The following is a 17,500-nucleotide window of genomic DNA, read 5'->3' as shown; positions in this document are numbered from 1 at the left end:
GTGAGTGAAGACATTGCTCCTTGCAGTGGAGTGAGTGAAGACATTGCTCCTTGCAGTGCTGTGAATGAAGACATTGCTCCTTGCAGTGGAGTGAGTGAAGACATTGCTCCTTGCAGTGCAGTGAATGAAGACATTGCTCCTTGCAGTGCAGTGAGTGAAGACATAGCTCCTTGCAGTGGAGTGAGTGAAGACATTGCTCCTTGCAGTGGAGTGAGTGAAGACATTGCTCCTTGCAATGCAGTGAATGAAGACATTGCTCCTTGCAGTGCAGTGAGTGAAGACATTGCTCCTTGCAGTGCAGTGAGTGAAGACATTGCTCCTTGCAATGCAGTGAATGAAGACATTGCTCCTTGCAGTGCAGTGAGTGAAGACATTGCTCCTTGCAGTGGAGTGAGTGAAGACATTGTTCCTTGCATTGGAGTGAGTGAAGACATTGTTCCTTGCAGTGGAGTGAGTGAAGACATTGCTCCTTGCATTGCAGTGAGCGGAGACATTGCTCCTTGCAGTGCAGTGAGTGAAGACATTGCTCCTCGCAGTGCAGTGAGTGAAGACATTGCTCCTTGCAGTGGAGTGAGTGAAGACATTGCTCCTTGCAGTGGAGTGAGTGAAGACATTGCTCCTTGCAGTGCAGTGAATGAAGACATTGCTCCTTGCAGTGGAGTGAGTGAAGACATTGCTCCCTGCAGTGCAGTGAGTGAAGACATTGCTCCTTGCAGTGCAGTGAGTGAAGACATTGCTCCTTGCAGTGGAGTGAGTGAAAACATTGCTCTTTGCAGTGCAGTGAATGAAGACATTGCTCCCTTGCAGTGGAGTGAGTGAAGACATTGCTCCTTGCAGTGCAGTGAGTGAAGACATTGCTCCTTGCAGTGGAGTGAGTGAAGACATTGCTCCTTGCAGTGGAGTGAGTGAAGACATTGCTCCTTGCAGTGCAGTGAGTGAAGACATTGCTCCTTGCAGTGGAGTGAGTGAAGACATTGCTCCTTGCAGTGGAGTGAGTGAAGACATTGCTCCTTGCAGTGCAGTGAGTGAAGACAATGCTCCCTTGCAGTGGAGTGAGTGAAGACATTGCTCCTTGCAGTGCAGTGAATGAAGACATTGCTCCTTGCAGTGCAGTGAGTGAAGACATTGCTCCCTTGCAGTGCAGTGAGTGAAGACATTGCTCCTTGCAGTGGAGTGAGTGAAGACATTGTTCCTTGCAGTGCAGTGAGTGGAGACATTGCTCCCTGCAGTGCAGTGAGCGGAGACATTGCTCCCTGCAGTGCAGTGAGCGGAGACATTGCTCCTTGCAATGCAGTGAATGAAGACATTGCTCCTTGCAGTGCAGTGAGTGGACATTGCTCCTTACAGTGCAGTGAGTGAAGACATTGCTCCTTGCAGTGCAGTGAGTGAAGACATTGCTCCTTGCAGTGCAGTGAGTGAAGACATTGCTCCTTGCAGTGCAGTGAGTGAAGACATTGCTCCCTGCATTGCAGTGAGTGAAGACATTGCTCCTTGCAGTGCAGTGAGTGAAGACATTGCTCCTTGCAGTGGAGTGAGTGAAGACATTGCTCCTTGCAGTGGAGTGAGTGAAGACATTGCTCCTTGCAGTGCAGTGAGTGAAGACATTGCTCCTTGCAGTGCAGTGAGTGAAGACATTGCTCCTTGCAGTGGAGTGAGTGAAGACATTGCTCCTTGCAGTGGAGTGAGTGAAGACATTGCTCCTCGCAGTGCAGTGAGTGAAGACATTGCTCCTTGCAGTGCAGTGAGTGAAGACATTGCTCCTTGCAGTGGAGTGAGTGAAGACATTGCTCCTTGCAGTGGAGTGAGTGAAGACATTGCTCCTTGCAGTGCAGTGAGTGAAGACATTGCTCCTTGCAGTGGAGTGAGTGAAGACATTGCTCCTTGCAGTGGAGTGAGTGAAGACATTGCTCCTTGCAGTGCAGTGAGTGAAGACAATGCTCCCTTGCAGTGGAGTGAGTGAAGACATTGCTCCTTGCAGTGCAGTGAGTGAAGACATTGCTCCTTGCAGTGCAGTGAGTGAAGACATTGCTCCCTTGCAGTGCAGTGAGTGAAGACATTGCTCCTTGCAGTGGAGTGAGTGAAGACATTGTTCCTTGCAGTGCAGTGAGTGGAGACATTGCTCCCTGCAGTGCAGTGAGCGGAGACATTGCTCCCTGCAGTGCAGTGAGCGGAGACATTGCTCCTTGCAATGCAGTGAATGAAGACATTGCTCCTTGCAGTGCAGTGAGTGGACATTGCTCCTTACAGTGCAGTGAGTGAAGACATTGCTCCTTGCAGTGCAGTGAGTGAAGACATTGCTCCTTGCAGTGCAGTGAGTGAAGACATTGCTCCTTGCAGTGGAGTGAGTGAAGACATTGCTCCTTGCAGTGGAGTGAGTGAAGACATTGCTCCTTGCAGTGCAGTGAATGAAGACATTGCTCCTTGCAGTGCAGTGAGTGAAGACATTGCTCCTTGCAGTGGAGTGAATGAAGACATTGCTCCTTGCAGTGGAGTGAATGAAGACATTGCTCCTTGCAGTGGAGTGAGTGAAGACATTGCTCCCTTGCAGTGCAGTGAATGAAGACATTGCTCCCTTGCAGTGGAGTGAGTGAAGACATTGCTCCTTGCAGTGCAGTGAGTGAAGACATTGCTCCTTGCAGTGCAGTGAGTGAAGACATTGCTCCTTGCAGTGCAGTGAGTGAAGACATTGCTCCCTTGCAGTGGAGTGAGTGAAGACATTGCTCCTTGCAGTGCAGTGAGTGAAGACATTGCTCCTTGCAGTGGAGTGAGTGAAGACATTGTTCCTTGCAGTGCAGTGAGTGGAGACATTGCTCCCTGCAGTGCAGTGAGCGGAGACATTGCTCCCTGCAGTGCAGTGAGTGAAGACATTGCTCCTTGCAGTGCAGTGAGTGAAGACATTGCTCCTTGCAGTGCAGTGAGTGAAGACATTGCTCCTTGCAGTGCAGTGAGTGAAGACATTGCTCCTTGCAGGTCAGTGGATGAAGAAAGCCGTCAGGCCTAAACCTTTCGGAAAGTACCTGCTGGCCTTTGACAAACCCCTCGCCACCATTGTGGAGAACACCGACCTCACCGGATTCCACCCCCTCATCACAGGTGTGTGTGTGTGTGTGTGTGTGTGTGTGTGTGTGTGTGTGTGCGTGCGTGCGTGCGTGCGTGTGTGTGTGTGTGTGTGTGTCTGTATCTATGTCTGTGTGAGTATGTTTCTCTGTGTGTGTGTGAGGGGTCGTGTGCGTGTGTGTAGCTGTTTATGCACTGGGAAAAGAGACGCTTGACGCTTTGACGCTTTGATGTTTTACTGTCATTGACTGTACAGTCCTTGTGACAGGGGGGGAACAATACATACAGGAAACATATGATCAAACAAAGAAACATAATATAAATCAACATTCTCATCACACACACAAATAATGTGTATACCTAAAATGGGACAAACATAAATCAACTGATCACTTCGGTCAGCTCGACCATCCAAAATGAATAAATAGTTTTGCATACACATGCACACAATCATGTTATCTATCAAATTATCATCAAATAATGTCCTATAATTTTTTTCCCATAAATGAATAAACGAATTTTGCTTTACTCATATTTGTACATCTAAACTTCTGTTTATCATTTTCTTTCTAAAATCCCATGCTTCTGAAATATATTTAGCAAATGATTTTATGATGTCTTCATCATTCGATCTGAGCAGCATTGTCATATCTTATCTTTTTACTACATCCTTTTCAAAAAGAATACATTTTTTACGAATAAAATCATAAGATTTGCACTGAAAGACAAAATGGTTTTCATCATCAGTAGCTGAGTTACATATTGGACAGGGAGACTGTGTTTCTGTGCCAGTTTCAAACCATCTTTTATTGGCATTAAAGCCAAGTGTTCTTAGTCTAAATTTGGCTAGGTTTGTTCTGTGCCACCTGTTTGATATTATCATAATAAATTTTTCTGTTTGGAATATACTTTTAAATGAAAAGAACCAAGTATATTTTTCTTTGCATTCCATTTGTGCATGCCAGTTTTGTTTGTATGATGCAATCAGTCTATCTTTAAGTTCAGAAATAAATCCATTTTCATACCCTACACCCTGGCACAACCACACAATTCCAAATCCATTTTCTATTAATGCCTTCTTAACAAAGTATGCCCAGTTTTGCTTCCCTGCTTCCTCTTGTACCAACATCATTTCATAGGCTTGTCTACATAGCCTTGATACTGGTAAACGTGTTACCTTAATCCAGTATTTAATACATTTTACAAATGTTCTTAAATGAAGTGGGTATCTGCCTGTCTCCTCGTATAGAATCTTATTTGATGAATGAAGTGGAACACCAAGGAAACGCTTAATAGCAAATGCACTGGGAAAAGAGAGAGAGAGAAGACAGAGGGGGACAGACAGACAGACAGACAGAGATTTGCAGAGGTCGGTCAAATGCTTTTGTCACTATTTGATTGACCGTCAAAGTTTACTTTTGATAGTTTGATTTATAGTGCTCCTGTGTACTGCACTCGTTTTCCTTGTGGACTGCTGACCACATCGCTGCTGATGTTGTTTGTGGTGATGATGATGGTGATGATGATGATGATGATGATGATGATGATGATGATGATGATGATGATGATGATGGTGATGGTGGTGGTGATGGTGATGATGATGATGATGGTGGTGGTGGTGGTGGTGGTGATGATGATGATGATGATGATGATGGTGGTGGTGGTGGTGATGATGATGATGATGGTGATGATGATGATGATGATGGTGGTGGTGATGGTGGTAGTGGTGGTGATGATGATGATGATGGTGATGATGATGATGATGATGGTGGTGGTGGTGGTGATGATGATGATGTTGGTGATGATGATGGTGGTGATGATGATGATGATGATGTTGGTGATGATGATGATGATGATGGTGATGATGATGTTGGTGATGATGCTGATGTTGATGATGATGATGATGATGATGATGTTGGTGATGATGCTGATGATGATGATGGTGATGGTGATGATGATGATGATGATGGTGATGATGATGATGATGATGATGATGATGATGATGATGGTGGTGGTGGTGGTGGTGGTGGTGATGATGATGATGATGATGATTATGATGGTGGTGATGATGATGATGATGATGGTGATGGTGATGATGATGATGGTGATGGTGATGATGGTGATGATAATGGTGATGCTGATGCTGATGATGATGGTGATGATGATGATGATGGTGGTGGTGGTGGTGGTGGTGGTGATGATGATGATGGTGATGATGATGGTGATGGTGATGATGGTGATGGTGATGATGGTGATGATGGCGATGGCGGTGGTGACGATGATGATGATGCTGATGATGATTGTGGTGGTGGTGGTAGTGGTGGTGGTGGTGGTAGTGGTAGTGGTGGTGGTGGTGGTGCTGGTTGTGAGTAGTGATGGCAGTGATAATGGATGAGAAGAATAGGTTTTCCAGGCTGGCCTTGTTTCTTGTTTTTGATGATGATGGTGATGACGACGACGATGAACAATGATGATGAGGTGATGGTGATGACGACGACAATGAACAATGATGATGAGATGATGGTGATGATGACGACGACAATGAACAATGATGATGAGATGATGGTGATGATGACGACGACAATGAACAATGATGATGAGATGATGATGGAGATGACGACGACAATGAACAATGATGATGAGATGATGGTGATGATGACGACGACAATGAACAATGATGATGAGGTGATGGTGATGATGATGACGACAATGAACAATGATGATGAGGTGATGGTGATGATGACGACGACAATGAACAATGATGATGAGATGATGGTGACGATGATGACGACAATGAACAATGATGATGAGGTGATGATGAAGATGATGACGACAATGAACAATGATGATGAGGTGATGATGAAGATGATGACGACAATGAACAATGATAATGTGATGGTGATGATGACGCAGGGGACGGGACGCCGATGGATTTTTGGGATTTCCGGGCCTGGCCATTGATCCCCCAGAACCATGGCCTGAAGGAGCCCGTGGTGCTGACACCTCACCTGATGAAACACCTGTACAGGGATCCCAAGTTCATCATCATCCTGCGTAATCCTGTGGACAGGTCAGTCCTCATCACCCTGTGGACAGGTCAGTCCTCATCATTGTCACCCTGTGGACAGGTCAGTCCTCATCACCCTGTGGACAGGTCAGTCCTCATCATTGTCACCCTGTGGACAGGTCAGTCCTCCTCATCATCATCCTGTGGACAGGTCAGTCCTCATCATTGTCACCCTGTGGACAGGTCAGTCCTCATCATTGTCACCCTGTGGACAGGTCAGTCCTCATCATCCTGTGGACAGGTCAGTCCTCATCATTGTCACCCTGTGGACAGGTCAGTCCTCATCACCCTGTGGACAGGTCAGTCCTCATCACCCTGTGGACAGGTCAGTCCTCATCATTGTCATCCTGTGGACAGGTCAGTCCTCATCATCCTGTGGACAGGTCAGTCCTCATCACCCTGTGGACAGGTCAGTCCTCATCATTGTCATCCTGTGGACAGGTCAGTCCTCCTCATCATCATCCTGTGGACAGGTCAGTCCTCATCACCCTGTGGACAGGTCAGTCATCATCCTGTGGACAGGTCAGTCCTCATCATTGTCACCCTGTGGACAGGTCAGTCCTCATCATTGTCACCCTGTGGACAGGTCAGTCCTCATCATCCTGTGGACAGGTCAGTCCTCATCCTGTGGACAGGTCAGTCCTCATCATCCTGTGGACAGGTCAGTCCTCATCATTGTCATCCTGTGGACAGGTCAGTCCTCATCATCATCATCCTGTGGACAGGTCAGAGACACACAGTAAATTCATGACAAAGGAAACAGTGGATATTCTTATAGTGTTGAATTCCATGAAGACATAACTCTGCAGTACAAAGAACGGCAGGGATTATTCTGTCTTATTTCATGCAGATTTTTTGTTCAAACCTAGGGAAGGCCCTCAAGGCCTAATCAGCGCGTTGGGTGTATGCTGAGGTCAGGAATCTGCTGCCTTCTTCAGCAGATGATGGAGTCTCCCTTCGGACCGACGGATGAGTAGGTAGGCAGGCTTATCTGTCGGTGTTTGTCTAAATATGGGAGGAGGCTGATTCTGGATGCGCAGCACTTCCCACAGGTGTTGCAAGGGAAAACGTCTCCAAAAGTTGAGCCCTACTTCCTTCGCTCACGCTTCTCCTGAATGGCCAGCGTTCTCTTGTTTTCGAACGTCTTTATGCCACTAGAGCACAGCATCCTCCAGCGAGAGCGGTCAAGGGCATCAGTTTCCTAGGAAGCGATGTCTATGTCACAGGCTTTGAGGTTTGTCTTCAAAGTGTCCTTGAAGCGCTTGCAGGGTCTTCCAAGTTCGCGATGGCCTTCCTTTAGCTGGCCATACAAAAGCATCTTCGGGCCTGCCGTCTGTCATGCGGACAACGTGTCCTGTCCAGCGTAGCTGGCACTGGATCAGCAGGCTTTCGATGCTGGGCAGGCCGCTCCTCTCTAGGACCTGGAGGTTGGAGACCCTGTCTTGCCACTTTATGCCGAGGATCTTTCGCAGGCATCTCTGGTGAAACTGCTCAAGTTGTTGAATGTGACGGCGATACGTCGTCCATGTTTCACAGCAGTACAACAAGGTGGTCAGCACAACAGCTCTGTAGGTTTTCATCTTGGTGCTAAGCCTGATGCCTTTGTTGTTCCACAGCCTGTTGTTGAGTCTGCCAAAGGCAGAGCTGGCCTAGGCGATGCGCTGCGTCACTTCTGCATCAAGGGCTCCGTTGCTGCATAAGGTGCTGCCCAGGTAGCAAAACTTGTCGACTGACTTGATCTCTGTGTCATCGATGTTGATTGCAGGTGGGGGGGTGGGGATGGGGGGGGGAGGCACTGGCGTTCTGTGAGCCAGCTGGTTGGTACATGGACTCGGTCTTGCTGAGGCTGATGGTGAGTCCAAAGCGCCTGCAGGAGGTTGAGAACCTGTCCATAATGAACTGCATGTCCTCATGGGTGTGTGCAGCAAGCACGCAGTCATCAGCGAAGAGTCAGGTCTACAAAGACTATGTGGAGCTCCTTGTTCTGCTCACGGCACTTCTCTTGCATCTGGCGTACGGCAAACACCATGTCACATGTTCCCCTGCCTGAGAGGAAGCCGCACTGTGCTTCAGGGATGACTGTGTTGGAGACATGGTCAACCAGTCTGATCTGTATGATGCGGGCGAAGATCTTGCCGGCGATGCAGAGAGAGATTCCACGGTGGTTATTGCAGGATGTTTTGTCTCCCTTCCGTTTGTAAATGTTTACAATTGAAGCATCCTTGAAATCCTGGGGGACCTCCCTTCTCTCCCAGATAGACTGGAACAGGGCGGTCAGCTTGTCTGTCAGTACCTTGCCTCCACACTTGTAGATGTCGGCCTGGATTCCATCCGCTCCTGGTGCTTTTCCTGACGTTGTCAGCTTCAGGACCTTCCGGGTCTCGACCTTGGTGGGAGGGGCAGCTAGCAAGTCATTGACTGGTAGCTGTGGGAGGGCTGCTATTACCTCGTCAGATACGGACGAGTCCCTGCTGAGGAGGGTGTTGAAGTGCTCTGCCTAGCGGGCAAGGATGTCTTTCTTGTCTGTCAGGAGGGTGGTCTGGTCCAAGGCTCGGACAGGGGTTGATCCTGTGACTCTCAGCCCATACACAGCTCGGAGACCATCATGGAAGGTCTTCGTGTCGTGAGCATCAGCAGCGGACTGAAGCTCATCGGACTTTCTCTCCCACCAGGTGTTCTTCATCTCACGCAGCCTCTTCTGAACGAGTTGCTTGGTTTGCAGGTTCTGGTTATTCTTCCTCTGGCAGTCTTTATCGGAAATGTGATACTGATGCCATATATGCAGTGTGTTCAAGAGCTTGGAGATTCCAGAGTCGTTCTCGTTAAACCAGTCTTTGTGGCTCCTCTGTACAAAGCCGAGTGTGTCAGCTGCTGCTGTGTACACAGCATCTCTAAAGATGCTCCATACCTCTTCTACATCAGTCGATGCAGGAATTTCTTGGAGATCTGCTTGGATTAGCTGCTGCAGCACGTCCTTGGTGATAGGGAGGCGGTGGGTGTTCAGCTTCCTTGGGGGTTCTGCCTGACTGGTTGGAGCTTGCGTGAAAGTCTAAAGTTCATCTTGCTGCACACCAGGCGATGGTCCGACCAACAGACTGCTCCTCTCATGCAGCGTGTAATGGAAACATCACCTCTGTCCCTCTGCCGGACAATCACATAGTCCAGCACCACTGCTTGGGGCGGGGGTGCATCCATGTGTTCTTGTACTTGTCCGCTTGTTGGAAGAGGGTGTTGGTGATGGTCAGTCCATGCTGCGCGCAGAGCGCGAGCAAAAGCAGTCCGTTGGAGTTGCACTTGCCAGTGCCGTGCTGTCCTAGAACTTTTGGCCACGAGGAGAAGTCCACGCCGACGCGGGCATTGAAATCTCCAACGATGATTAGCCTGTCTTCGGGGCATAGCAGCTGATGACTGTGGAGAAGTGATCCTCGGACAGCTTCAGACGCAGGGTCATCAGCCTGTCGTTTATCCCACGTGGAAGGATGTCAAGCTGTCGTGCAAGTTTGGTTTGTATGAACAAAGCCCACGCCTGAAATTCTTGGGGTACCTTCTGGCTTCCCAATGCAGTAGAAGGTGTAACCCCCTCCAGCTGGGTTTCACCGGCAAACCTGGTTTCGCTCAGGGCTGCTATGTCCACCTGGTAGCGATCAAGCATTCTAGCAATGAGCGCTGTGTGCCTTTCTGGTCTGTCGTCTCTGTCCAAAAGGGTGTGCACATTCCAGGCACCCAGAGTCAGGGCATGACTCCTGGTTATTTTCTTCTATTGTTTTCGACCGCTAGTGTTGGATGTCCAAGTAGGTGCGGTTTCCTATTAGGTACTAGGCGAGGCAGGCTTTGTTTAGGGATCCTTTTATCTCCCCTTCCTCATGTGGGGAGAGCAGTACTGTCCCTACAAAGGGCTACTCTGACGCTGTGGGAGGATACGGGCGCCGCATCTGCCCCTGTCTACGGCGGACGACCATCACCCCACAGCCCCTGCGTGCAGAGTCGTGACTAGGAACTGCCAGCAGCATCCTCTGCCTGTCCCCGTTACCACTTCTCCATTGCCGCAGGACTTGGGAAAGCTGGGTGTTGAAGGGCTAGCTCGTCGTTCCGACATTAGCCTGGTTGCCTGACCAGCACAGGTGACTTTTTTTTTAGTGAAGAGGAGTTGTGCAGTCCCTTCCCCACTCTCTCGCCTTCCGACGCTCACAGTCCCATAGGTGCAGGTACTGCCACGTGTAGAACGGCCTCGGTAGGTGCAGGTTTTTTTCTTCAGAGTTCCGTCTCCTAGGAGGACTTCTAGCCAAGGATAAGAGCTCCCCCTGCCCTTTGGACATCCTCTTCCGCCTTCACAGCCGTTGGAAAAGGTTTCCTCCTCCGCCTGGTCCGTCGTTGGGAGACTTCACATGCGGCAGGTAGTACTGAGTTACATGGTACCAGTAGCCCCTGACCTGACCCCTTTAGCAGATGAGGTTTAGCGCAAATGGATCAGTCCGTACGCTCGGTCACCTCTTTGAAACTGAAACTTCCAGGGAATGTCAAACGTTTGAATGATGATTTACGTTGGTTTGTATGCATTTTTGTGTCAAACAAAAATCATACATGTCTGTGTGAGTGTGTGAGTGCATGTTTGTGTGTGTGTGTGTGTGTGTGTGTGTGTGTGTGTGTGTGTGTGTGTGTGTGTGTGTGTGTGTACGCGCGCGTGCGTGCGTGACTGACTGAAAGCTGACTGAATGACACAGGAAACCAATACCAATGATGAACAGCCGTCAGTCGGCTGTACCCAGGTAGGCAGCCTGTTGTGCCAACGACCCCGTGTTTGTAAAGCGCTTAGACTCTGACCGAGGATAGGCGCTGTATAAGCATCTGTATCATAATCACCACACCATCCTCCTCATCATCATCACCAATGGACACTAACGCCATGCAGTGTTGCAGGCTGTACTCGGACTACATCTTCCTGGGGTACGGGTGGACACCCGAAAAGTTCCGGATAGACGTGCCGAGGGCGGTGGACATGATGGAGCGCTGCATGCAGGTGAACACCACCCGGCAGTGTGTCTTCAGCAACCACACCTACGTCCACCTGCCTGTGAGTCACTGTCCTCACACTTCCTCACTGCCTCACTTCCCCCTTCAGTCTCAGGGAGGCGTCAAAACGTCCGGGCTGATCCATACAGGCCACGCCACTTTCTGCTCTTTGGAGGAAAAAGGCAGCAGATGCTTCAGCCCAGCACGTTAATCAGGCCTGAAAAGCCCACCCTAGTTTGGAACATACACAGCCATTGAAAGAGGACACAATGCCCTGTGTTAGTGTAACACGATCATATGAAAGGAAATCAAATAATTCAGCAAAAAGAAGCAAATAACTACACATGTTGAAATGAAACAAATAACTACACATGTTGAAATGAAGCAAATAACTGCACATGTTGAAATGTAATTTGATGAACGATACGTAAAAGCAAATTGATTGAGATGAAATCATTAAAAGTGGGTCCACGTTCAGCAAACATGTGCGTACCCACACACGCATGCACACTCACACAAGCGTATAAATCAAATGCACACACGCACGCACGCATGCACACAGTCACGCAAGTAAACACGCGCGCACGCGCGCGCGCTCACACACACACACACACACACACACACACACACACACACACACATGCTCTGATGATTTCGGTGTTTGGACTGGGAGCAGTTTGGACAGCTGTTCACTTGTAGGGATAGGGTTTACAGCCATACTGGGCATCTTTGTGTGTGTGTGTGTGTGTGTGTGTGTGTTTTGTTGTTGCTTTTTTTTCTGTTTTGTTTCCTTGCTGTCATTGTTATCTGTGCTGTTGGCCCATCATCTGAACTGGGCTGTTTCTTCATACCACTCACTGTGCTGTTTCTTCATACCACTCACTGTGCTGTTTCTTCATACCACTCACTGTGCTGTTTCTTCACTGTGCTGTTTCTTCATACCACTCACTGTGCTGTTTCTTCATACCACTCACTGTGCTGTTTCTTCATACCACTCACTGTTTCTTCATACCACTCACTGTGCTGTGCTGTTTCTTCATACCACTCACTGTTTCTTCATACCACTCACTGTGCTGTGCTGTTTCTTCATACCACTCACTGTGCTGTTTCTTCATACCACTCACTGTGCTGTTTCTTCACTGTGCTGTTTCTTCATACCACTCACTGTTTCTTCATACCACTCACTGTGCTGTTTCTTCATACCACTCACTGTGCTGTTTCTTCATACCACTCACTGCTGTTTCTTCATACCACTCACTGTGCTGTTTCTTCATACCACTCACTGTGCTGTTTCTTCATACCACTCACTGTGCTGTTTCTTCATACCACTCACTGTGCTGTTTCTTCACTGTGCTGTTTCTTCACTGTGCTGTTTCTTCATACCACTCACTGTGCTGTTTCTTCATACCACTCACTGTGCTGTTTCTTCATACCACTCACTGTTTCTTCATACCACTCACTGTGCTGTTTCTTCATACCACTCACTGTTTCTCCATACCACTCACTGTGCTGTGCTGTTTCTTCATACCGCTCACTGTGCTGTTTCTTCATACCACTCACTGTGCTGTTTCTTCATACCACTCACTGTTTCTTCATACCACTCACTGTGCTGTGCTGTTTCTTCATACCACTCACTGTGCTGTTTCTTCATACCACTCACTGTTTCTTCATACCACTCACTGTTTCTCCATACCACTCACTGTGCTGTGCTGTTTCTTCATACCACTCACTGTTTCTTCATACCGCTCACTGTGCTGTTTCTTCATACCACTCACTGTGCTGTTTCTTCATACCACTCACTGTGCTGTTTCTTCATACCACTCACTGTTTCTTCATACCGCTCACTGTGCTGTTTCTTCATACCGCTCACTGTGCTGTTTCTTCATACCACTCACTGTGCTGTTTCTTCATACCACTCACTGTGCTGTTTCTTCATACCGCTCACTGTGCATATGTATGAGCATACTTTGTTTCAGAATTTAAATCCAGACTGCTTAATATGTTGAAACAAATTAGCATTCAGACATAAAAAAAAAATCAGGATGAGTGCTGCCGGTTTCATTCATTTAAAAGTATGTTCCAAACTGAAAAATTCCTAACTGTTATAACGAACAAATGGCATCGTACAGTGCTTGCCCGTTTTAGACTGATTGATTGATATGGATACTTACATAGCGCCTGTCCTCGTTCGGAGACCAAGCTCTAAGCACTTTACAAACACGGGGTCATTTGCACTACAGGCTGCCTACCTGGGTAGAGCTGACTGACGGCTGTCACTGGGCGCTCATCATTCGTTTCCTGTGTCATTCAATCAGATTTCAGGCACGCACACATACACGCTAAGACAGACATGTAACATTTAATGTGTATAACCGTTTTGTTTATTCACCCCGCCATGTATGCAGCCATACTCCGTTTTCGGGGGTGTGCATGCTGGATATGTTCTTGTTTCCATAACGCTGACATGGATTACGGGATCTTTAACGTGCGTATTTGATCTTCTCCGAGTGTATACACACGAAGGGGGTTCAGGCACTAGCAGGTCTGCACATATGTTGACCTGGGAGATCGTAAAACTCTCCACCCTTTGTCACAGCCTGCCTGCTGCCTTTCAATGACTCACTCATAATGTGTGACGCCATTCCCGGTTTGAATGCAAAGCCCTTTCTAAACCTATTCTCTAAACATCTATTAAATCAAGTCTCTGTATCGTTCCCAGCAATAGTGTATTTGTTGTGCTTACAAATACATTTTAATCAATTAGAAACATGCTTGATTTCAGTTTAATCGTTCGTCAGTCTAAAGATTTCAACTGACGCAAAGCTTACGTCATTTTGTCTTCCTCGTCACACAACCACTCCCCAACTGGTGTCGCTGTACGCCATTGGGTGAGCTCTAGTCTGTGCTTCTGATGCAGCGTATTTAATTAATATCTCTTTTGTCGGATCAGTAAACTGCAAGTATTATATACTGGCAGAATCGTCCGAATTCCATCTTTCGATCTATACCATTTGTGTTTGCCTACGTTAAACTGATTTAACGCAGTTTGTAATTTTCCGCGATGAGCTCGCGAAAACTGATCAGTTCAGGTGACTTAAATTATGATTAGAAATTCATCTTAAATAATCGACACTTCATTTTATACTCATTAGAAAGTAGGTGTTGAGTTCTTTATTTTGCGTTCTATCCGACGTAAATTAGTTCAGGAATCATTTAGAAATCTGTCACTGAACACCTTGTCACAAACACAATGTTAACCAAGTTTAGGGGGATTTGAGCCGATTCGCTTCACGGGCCACGCTGGCATCAGTGCAGTTCGCTTCACTTGCATCGGAGATTAGAAAAGAGAGATAAACCACTTGCAGAAATTGCTGAAGCCAGGCAGCCTGCGCCGCGAGATGAATTCATTATTCATGAGCTGCCTTTGCCCCGCCCAAACTAAGGGAAAGCGTCAGTCGAACGCAGTCTCCTGAGTGATTTTATAATTTGGGCGGTGAACAGTGTTGATGCACTGTAACAGGAGGGCGGTGAACAGTGTTGATGCACTGTAGCAGGAGGGCAGTGAACAGTGTTGATGCACTGTAACAGGAGGGCAGTGAACAGTGTTGATGCACTGTAACAGGAGGGCGGTGAACAGTGTTGATGCACTGTAACAAGAGGGCAGTGAACAGTGTTGATGCACTGTAACAGGAGGGCGGTGAACAGTGTTGATGCACTGTAACAAGAGGGCAGTGAACAGTGTTGATGCACTGTAACAAGAGGGCAGTGAACAGTGTTGATGCACTGTAACAAGAGGGCGGTGAACAGTGTTGATGCACTGTAACAGGAGGGCGGTGAACAGTGTTGATGCACTGTAACAGGAGGGAGGTGAACAGTGTTGATGCACTGTAACAGGAGGGCAGTGAACAGTGTTGATGCACTGTAACAGGAGGGCGGTGAACAGTGTTGATGCACTGTAACAGGAGGGCGGTGAACAGTGTTGATGCACTGTAACAGGAGGGCGGTGAACAGTGTTGATGCACTGTAACAGGAGGGCGGTGAACAGTGTTGATGCACTGTAACAGGAGGGCGGTGAACAGTGTTGATGCAATGTACAAGTGGCGTGTTGTGGGTGTTAAGCATGGTGAAGGAGTTTAAGCTGGGTAGGGAGATTCAGATATCAGTGTCGTGTGACAGAGACAATGCACGTGCAGATCGTGCATTCATAGTCCCCTTTGATCACAGCGCGGTAAGTGTTGAAGTGTGGAAGTTAGAACACTCCACCTTACTGTAAGCTTTGTTGTCCTGCCTGCAACCGGAGATTAGAAAAGAGAGATAAACCACTTGCAGAAATTGCTGAAGCCAGGCAGCCTGCGCCGCGAGATGCATTCATTATTCATGAGCTGCCTTTGCCCCGCCCAAACTAAGGGAAAGCGTCAGTCGAACGCAGTCTCCTGAGTGATTTTATAATTTGGATTACACCTTTTTTCCCTTTTCTGTTTGCTTCATCCCACGCAGATGTCAAACTCAATTTTGTTGTGAATAACATTCCTAAATATTTATATGTATTGGTTACTTTTATTTCCCTATCACCACAGCACCATTTTTCACGAGTCGAAAGATGACCTCCATTGCGGAAAACTATAATATTGGTCTTATCGAGATTCACTGTTTGTTGTAGTCTGTCTGTTTCTTGCTTAAGGGCATTTAATTGATTTTGTAACCCTATGGGTGTGTCAGACAAGAGAACAACATCATCAGCAAATAGCATTAAGAGCAAATCTGTTGCGCCAGGTATCATTTGTATTCCATGTCTTCCCTTCTTTGATAACTCCACTGCCAATTCACCGATGAAAAAGGAAAACAGCTGTGAGCTTAGCATACAACCTTGTTTAACCCCTCTTGGACACTGAAAAAAGTCTGAATAAATACCTTTGTCACGAACACATACAAGTACAGAATCGTAGATGCTTTTAACGGCCATGTAAAACTCCCGAGAGAGAGAGAGACAGAGACTTAGAGAGAGAGAAAGAGCACAATACAACGGTCTGCTCGGGCAACATGAAGCGTTCGTATATATATGAATTATATATATGATTATGTACATATAGATAGATTTAGATTTACATACTGATAGATCTATATGAAATTATGTATGTATGCATGTATGTATAGACAGATGTTAGAAGAGAGACAGAGCTGAATATGTGTTTTATGTTTTGATATATATATATTTTTTGTTGTTGTTGTTGTTGTTGTTGTTGAAGAAATGGTGATGTAAACCAGAAAGTGTGAAGAAAAAGTAGCGTTACGAAAACGCAGTTCAATAATTTACAACTGTCTCTCTCATGTGCAACATTGCGCTTGGGGGGGCGGGGGGGGGGGAGTTGGTGGTGGGGGGAGCTGCTTTATTTTCTTTTTATATTATCTACATTCAAGCAGATGCAAACGTGCTAAAAACCAAGCAAAAATGAATCGGTTTTCATTGTATACAGCGAATCTTACTACACGTGGGAAATTCCAGGCATAACTTAACTTTCGCTTTGCTGCAGCTGAACCGTCAGAACCGACCAGTTTCCTTCAGGTGGGGAAGGAGAGGGTGATTTACCCCCACCCTTCCGCACTGCGTGTGTGCCCCAAAACGGCTTCAGCACTGTTATAGACAGTAAGAAGGGGCCTGCCGCGAGTGGTTTATCTCTCTTTTCTAATCTCCGCTTGCATCAATAGACGAGTCACTGACTGGAGCCTGCTCTCTCTCTCTCTCTCTCTCTCTCTCTCTGTGGAAAGCAGTGTGTGTTGTGTTTGTTCTCACAACGGCTAGTGTCATCGCCACATCACTTGCACTGTATTCTGTATTCTCTCTTCTCTTCTTATCTTCTTCTCTTTTATCTTCTCATAACTATTGTAAATAAAACAATAGAAAATCCTTTTGTGACTGGCCTCAACACGTTCCTGGCCTGCGCGGGGATTCTTTTCTATGCTTTAATTCAGTAAATTATCAATAATTCTTCTGTACCGCCTCTTTTGATATAATACACCACTCGGCTACAAAAGCGGCGTCGCTGACAGGATTTTGATCCTTCAAAATATCCTTACAACAGGATATTGATCCATAATATAGATCCAAAATTATTCCTTTTAATGCTTCAATTCTTTTATCTAAATTAAATCAAAAAAACAAATCCAGCACATTTACCACCCAACTGTACTTTGTAACTTGGCGCTTACGAGCAAGAATGTTGTAATTCTTTAAATATCCAACTCATAATGAGAGCCCCATAGCCAACTATCACATTAATATTTGCTCTTACCGTTTTCATTCGTTTATTTTAATGTTTTGTTATGCAATGAAAGCATGTTGACGCATTCACCCATGTCATAAGGACC

The 17,500-nt window shown here is 46.8% G+C and overlaps 1 protein-coding gene across 4 annotated transcripts in view; it reads left to right on the top strand.

Moving 5' to 3' along the window:
- LOC143293371 (carbohydrate sulfotransferase 15-like) overlaps window positions 1-17,500 on the top strand; it is an 80,940-nt gene that overhangs the window by 58,542 nt on the left and 4,898 nt on the right. For all 4 annotated transcript variants that reach the window (XM_076604178.1, XM_076604177.1, XM_076604175.1 and 1 more), the window contains exons 4-6: window positions 2,971-3,093; window positions 5,971-6,127; window positions 11,042-11,195. In XM_076604178.1, the coding sequence (XP_076460293.1) occupies window positions 2,971-3,093; window positions 5,971-6,127; window positions 11,042-11,195 (434 nt within the window). The remainder of the gene's footprint in view (window positions 1-2,970; window positions 3,094-5,970; window positions 6,128-11,041; window positions 11,196-17,500) is intronic.

This window comes from Babylonia areolata, chromosome 19 (assembly GCF_041734735.1).
Source record: "Babylonia areolata isolate BAREFJ2019XMU chromosome 19, ASM4173473v1, whole genome shotgun sequence".
NCBI lineage: Eukaryota > Metazoa > Mollusca > Gastropoda > Neogastropoda > Buccinidae > Babylonia > Babylonia areolata.
Note: the sequence above shows the minus strand (reverse complement) of the source record. Positions and strands in the feature narration are given on the sequence as shown.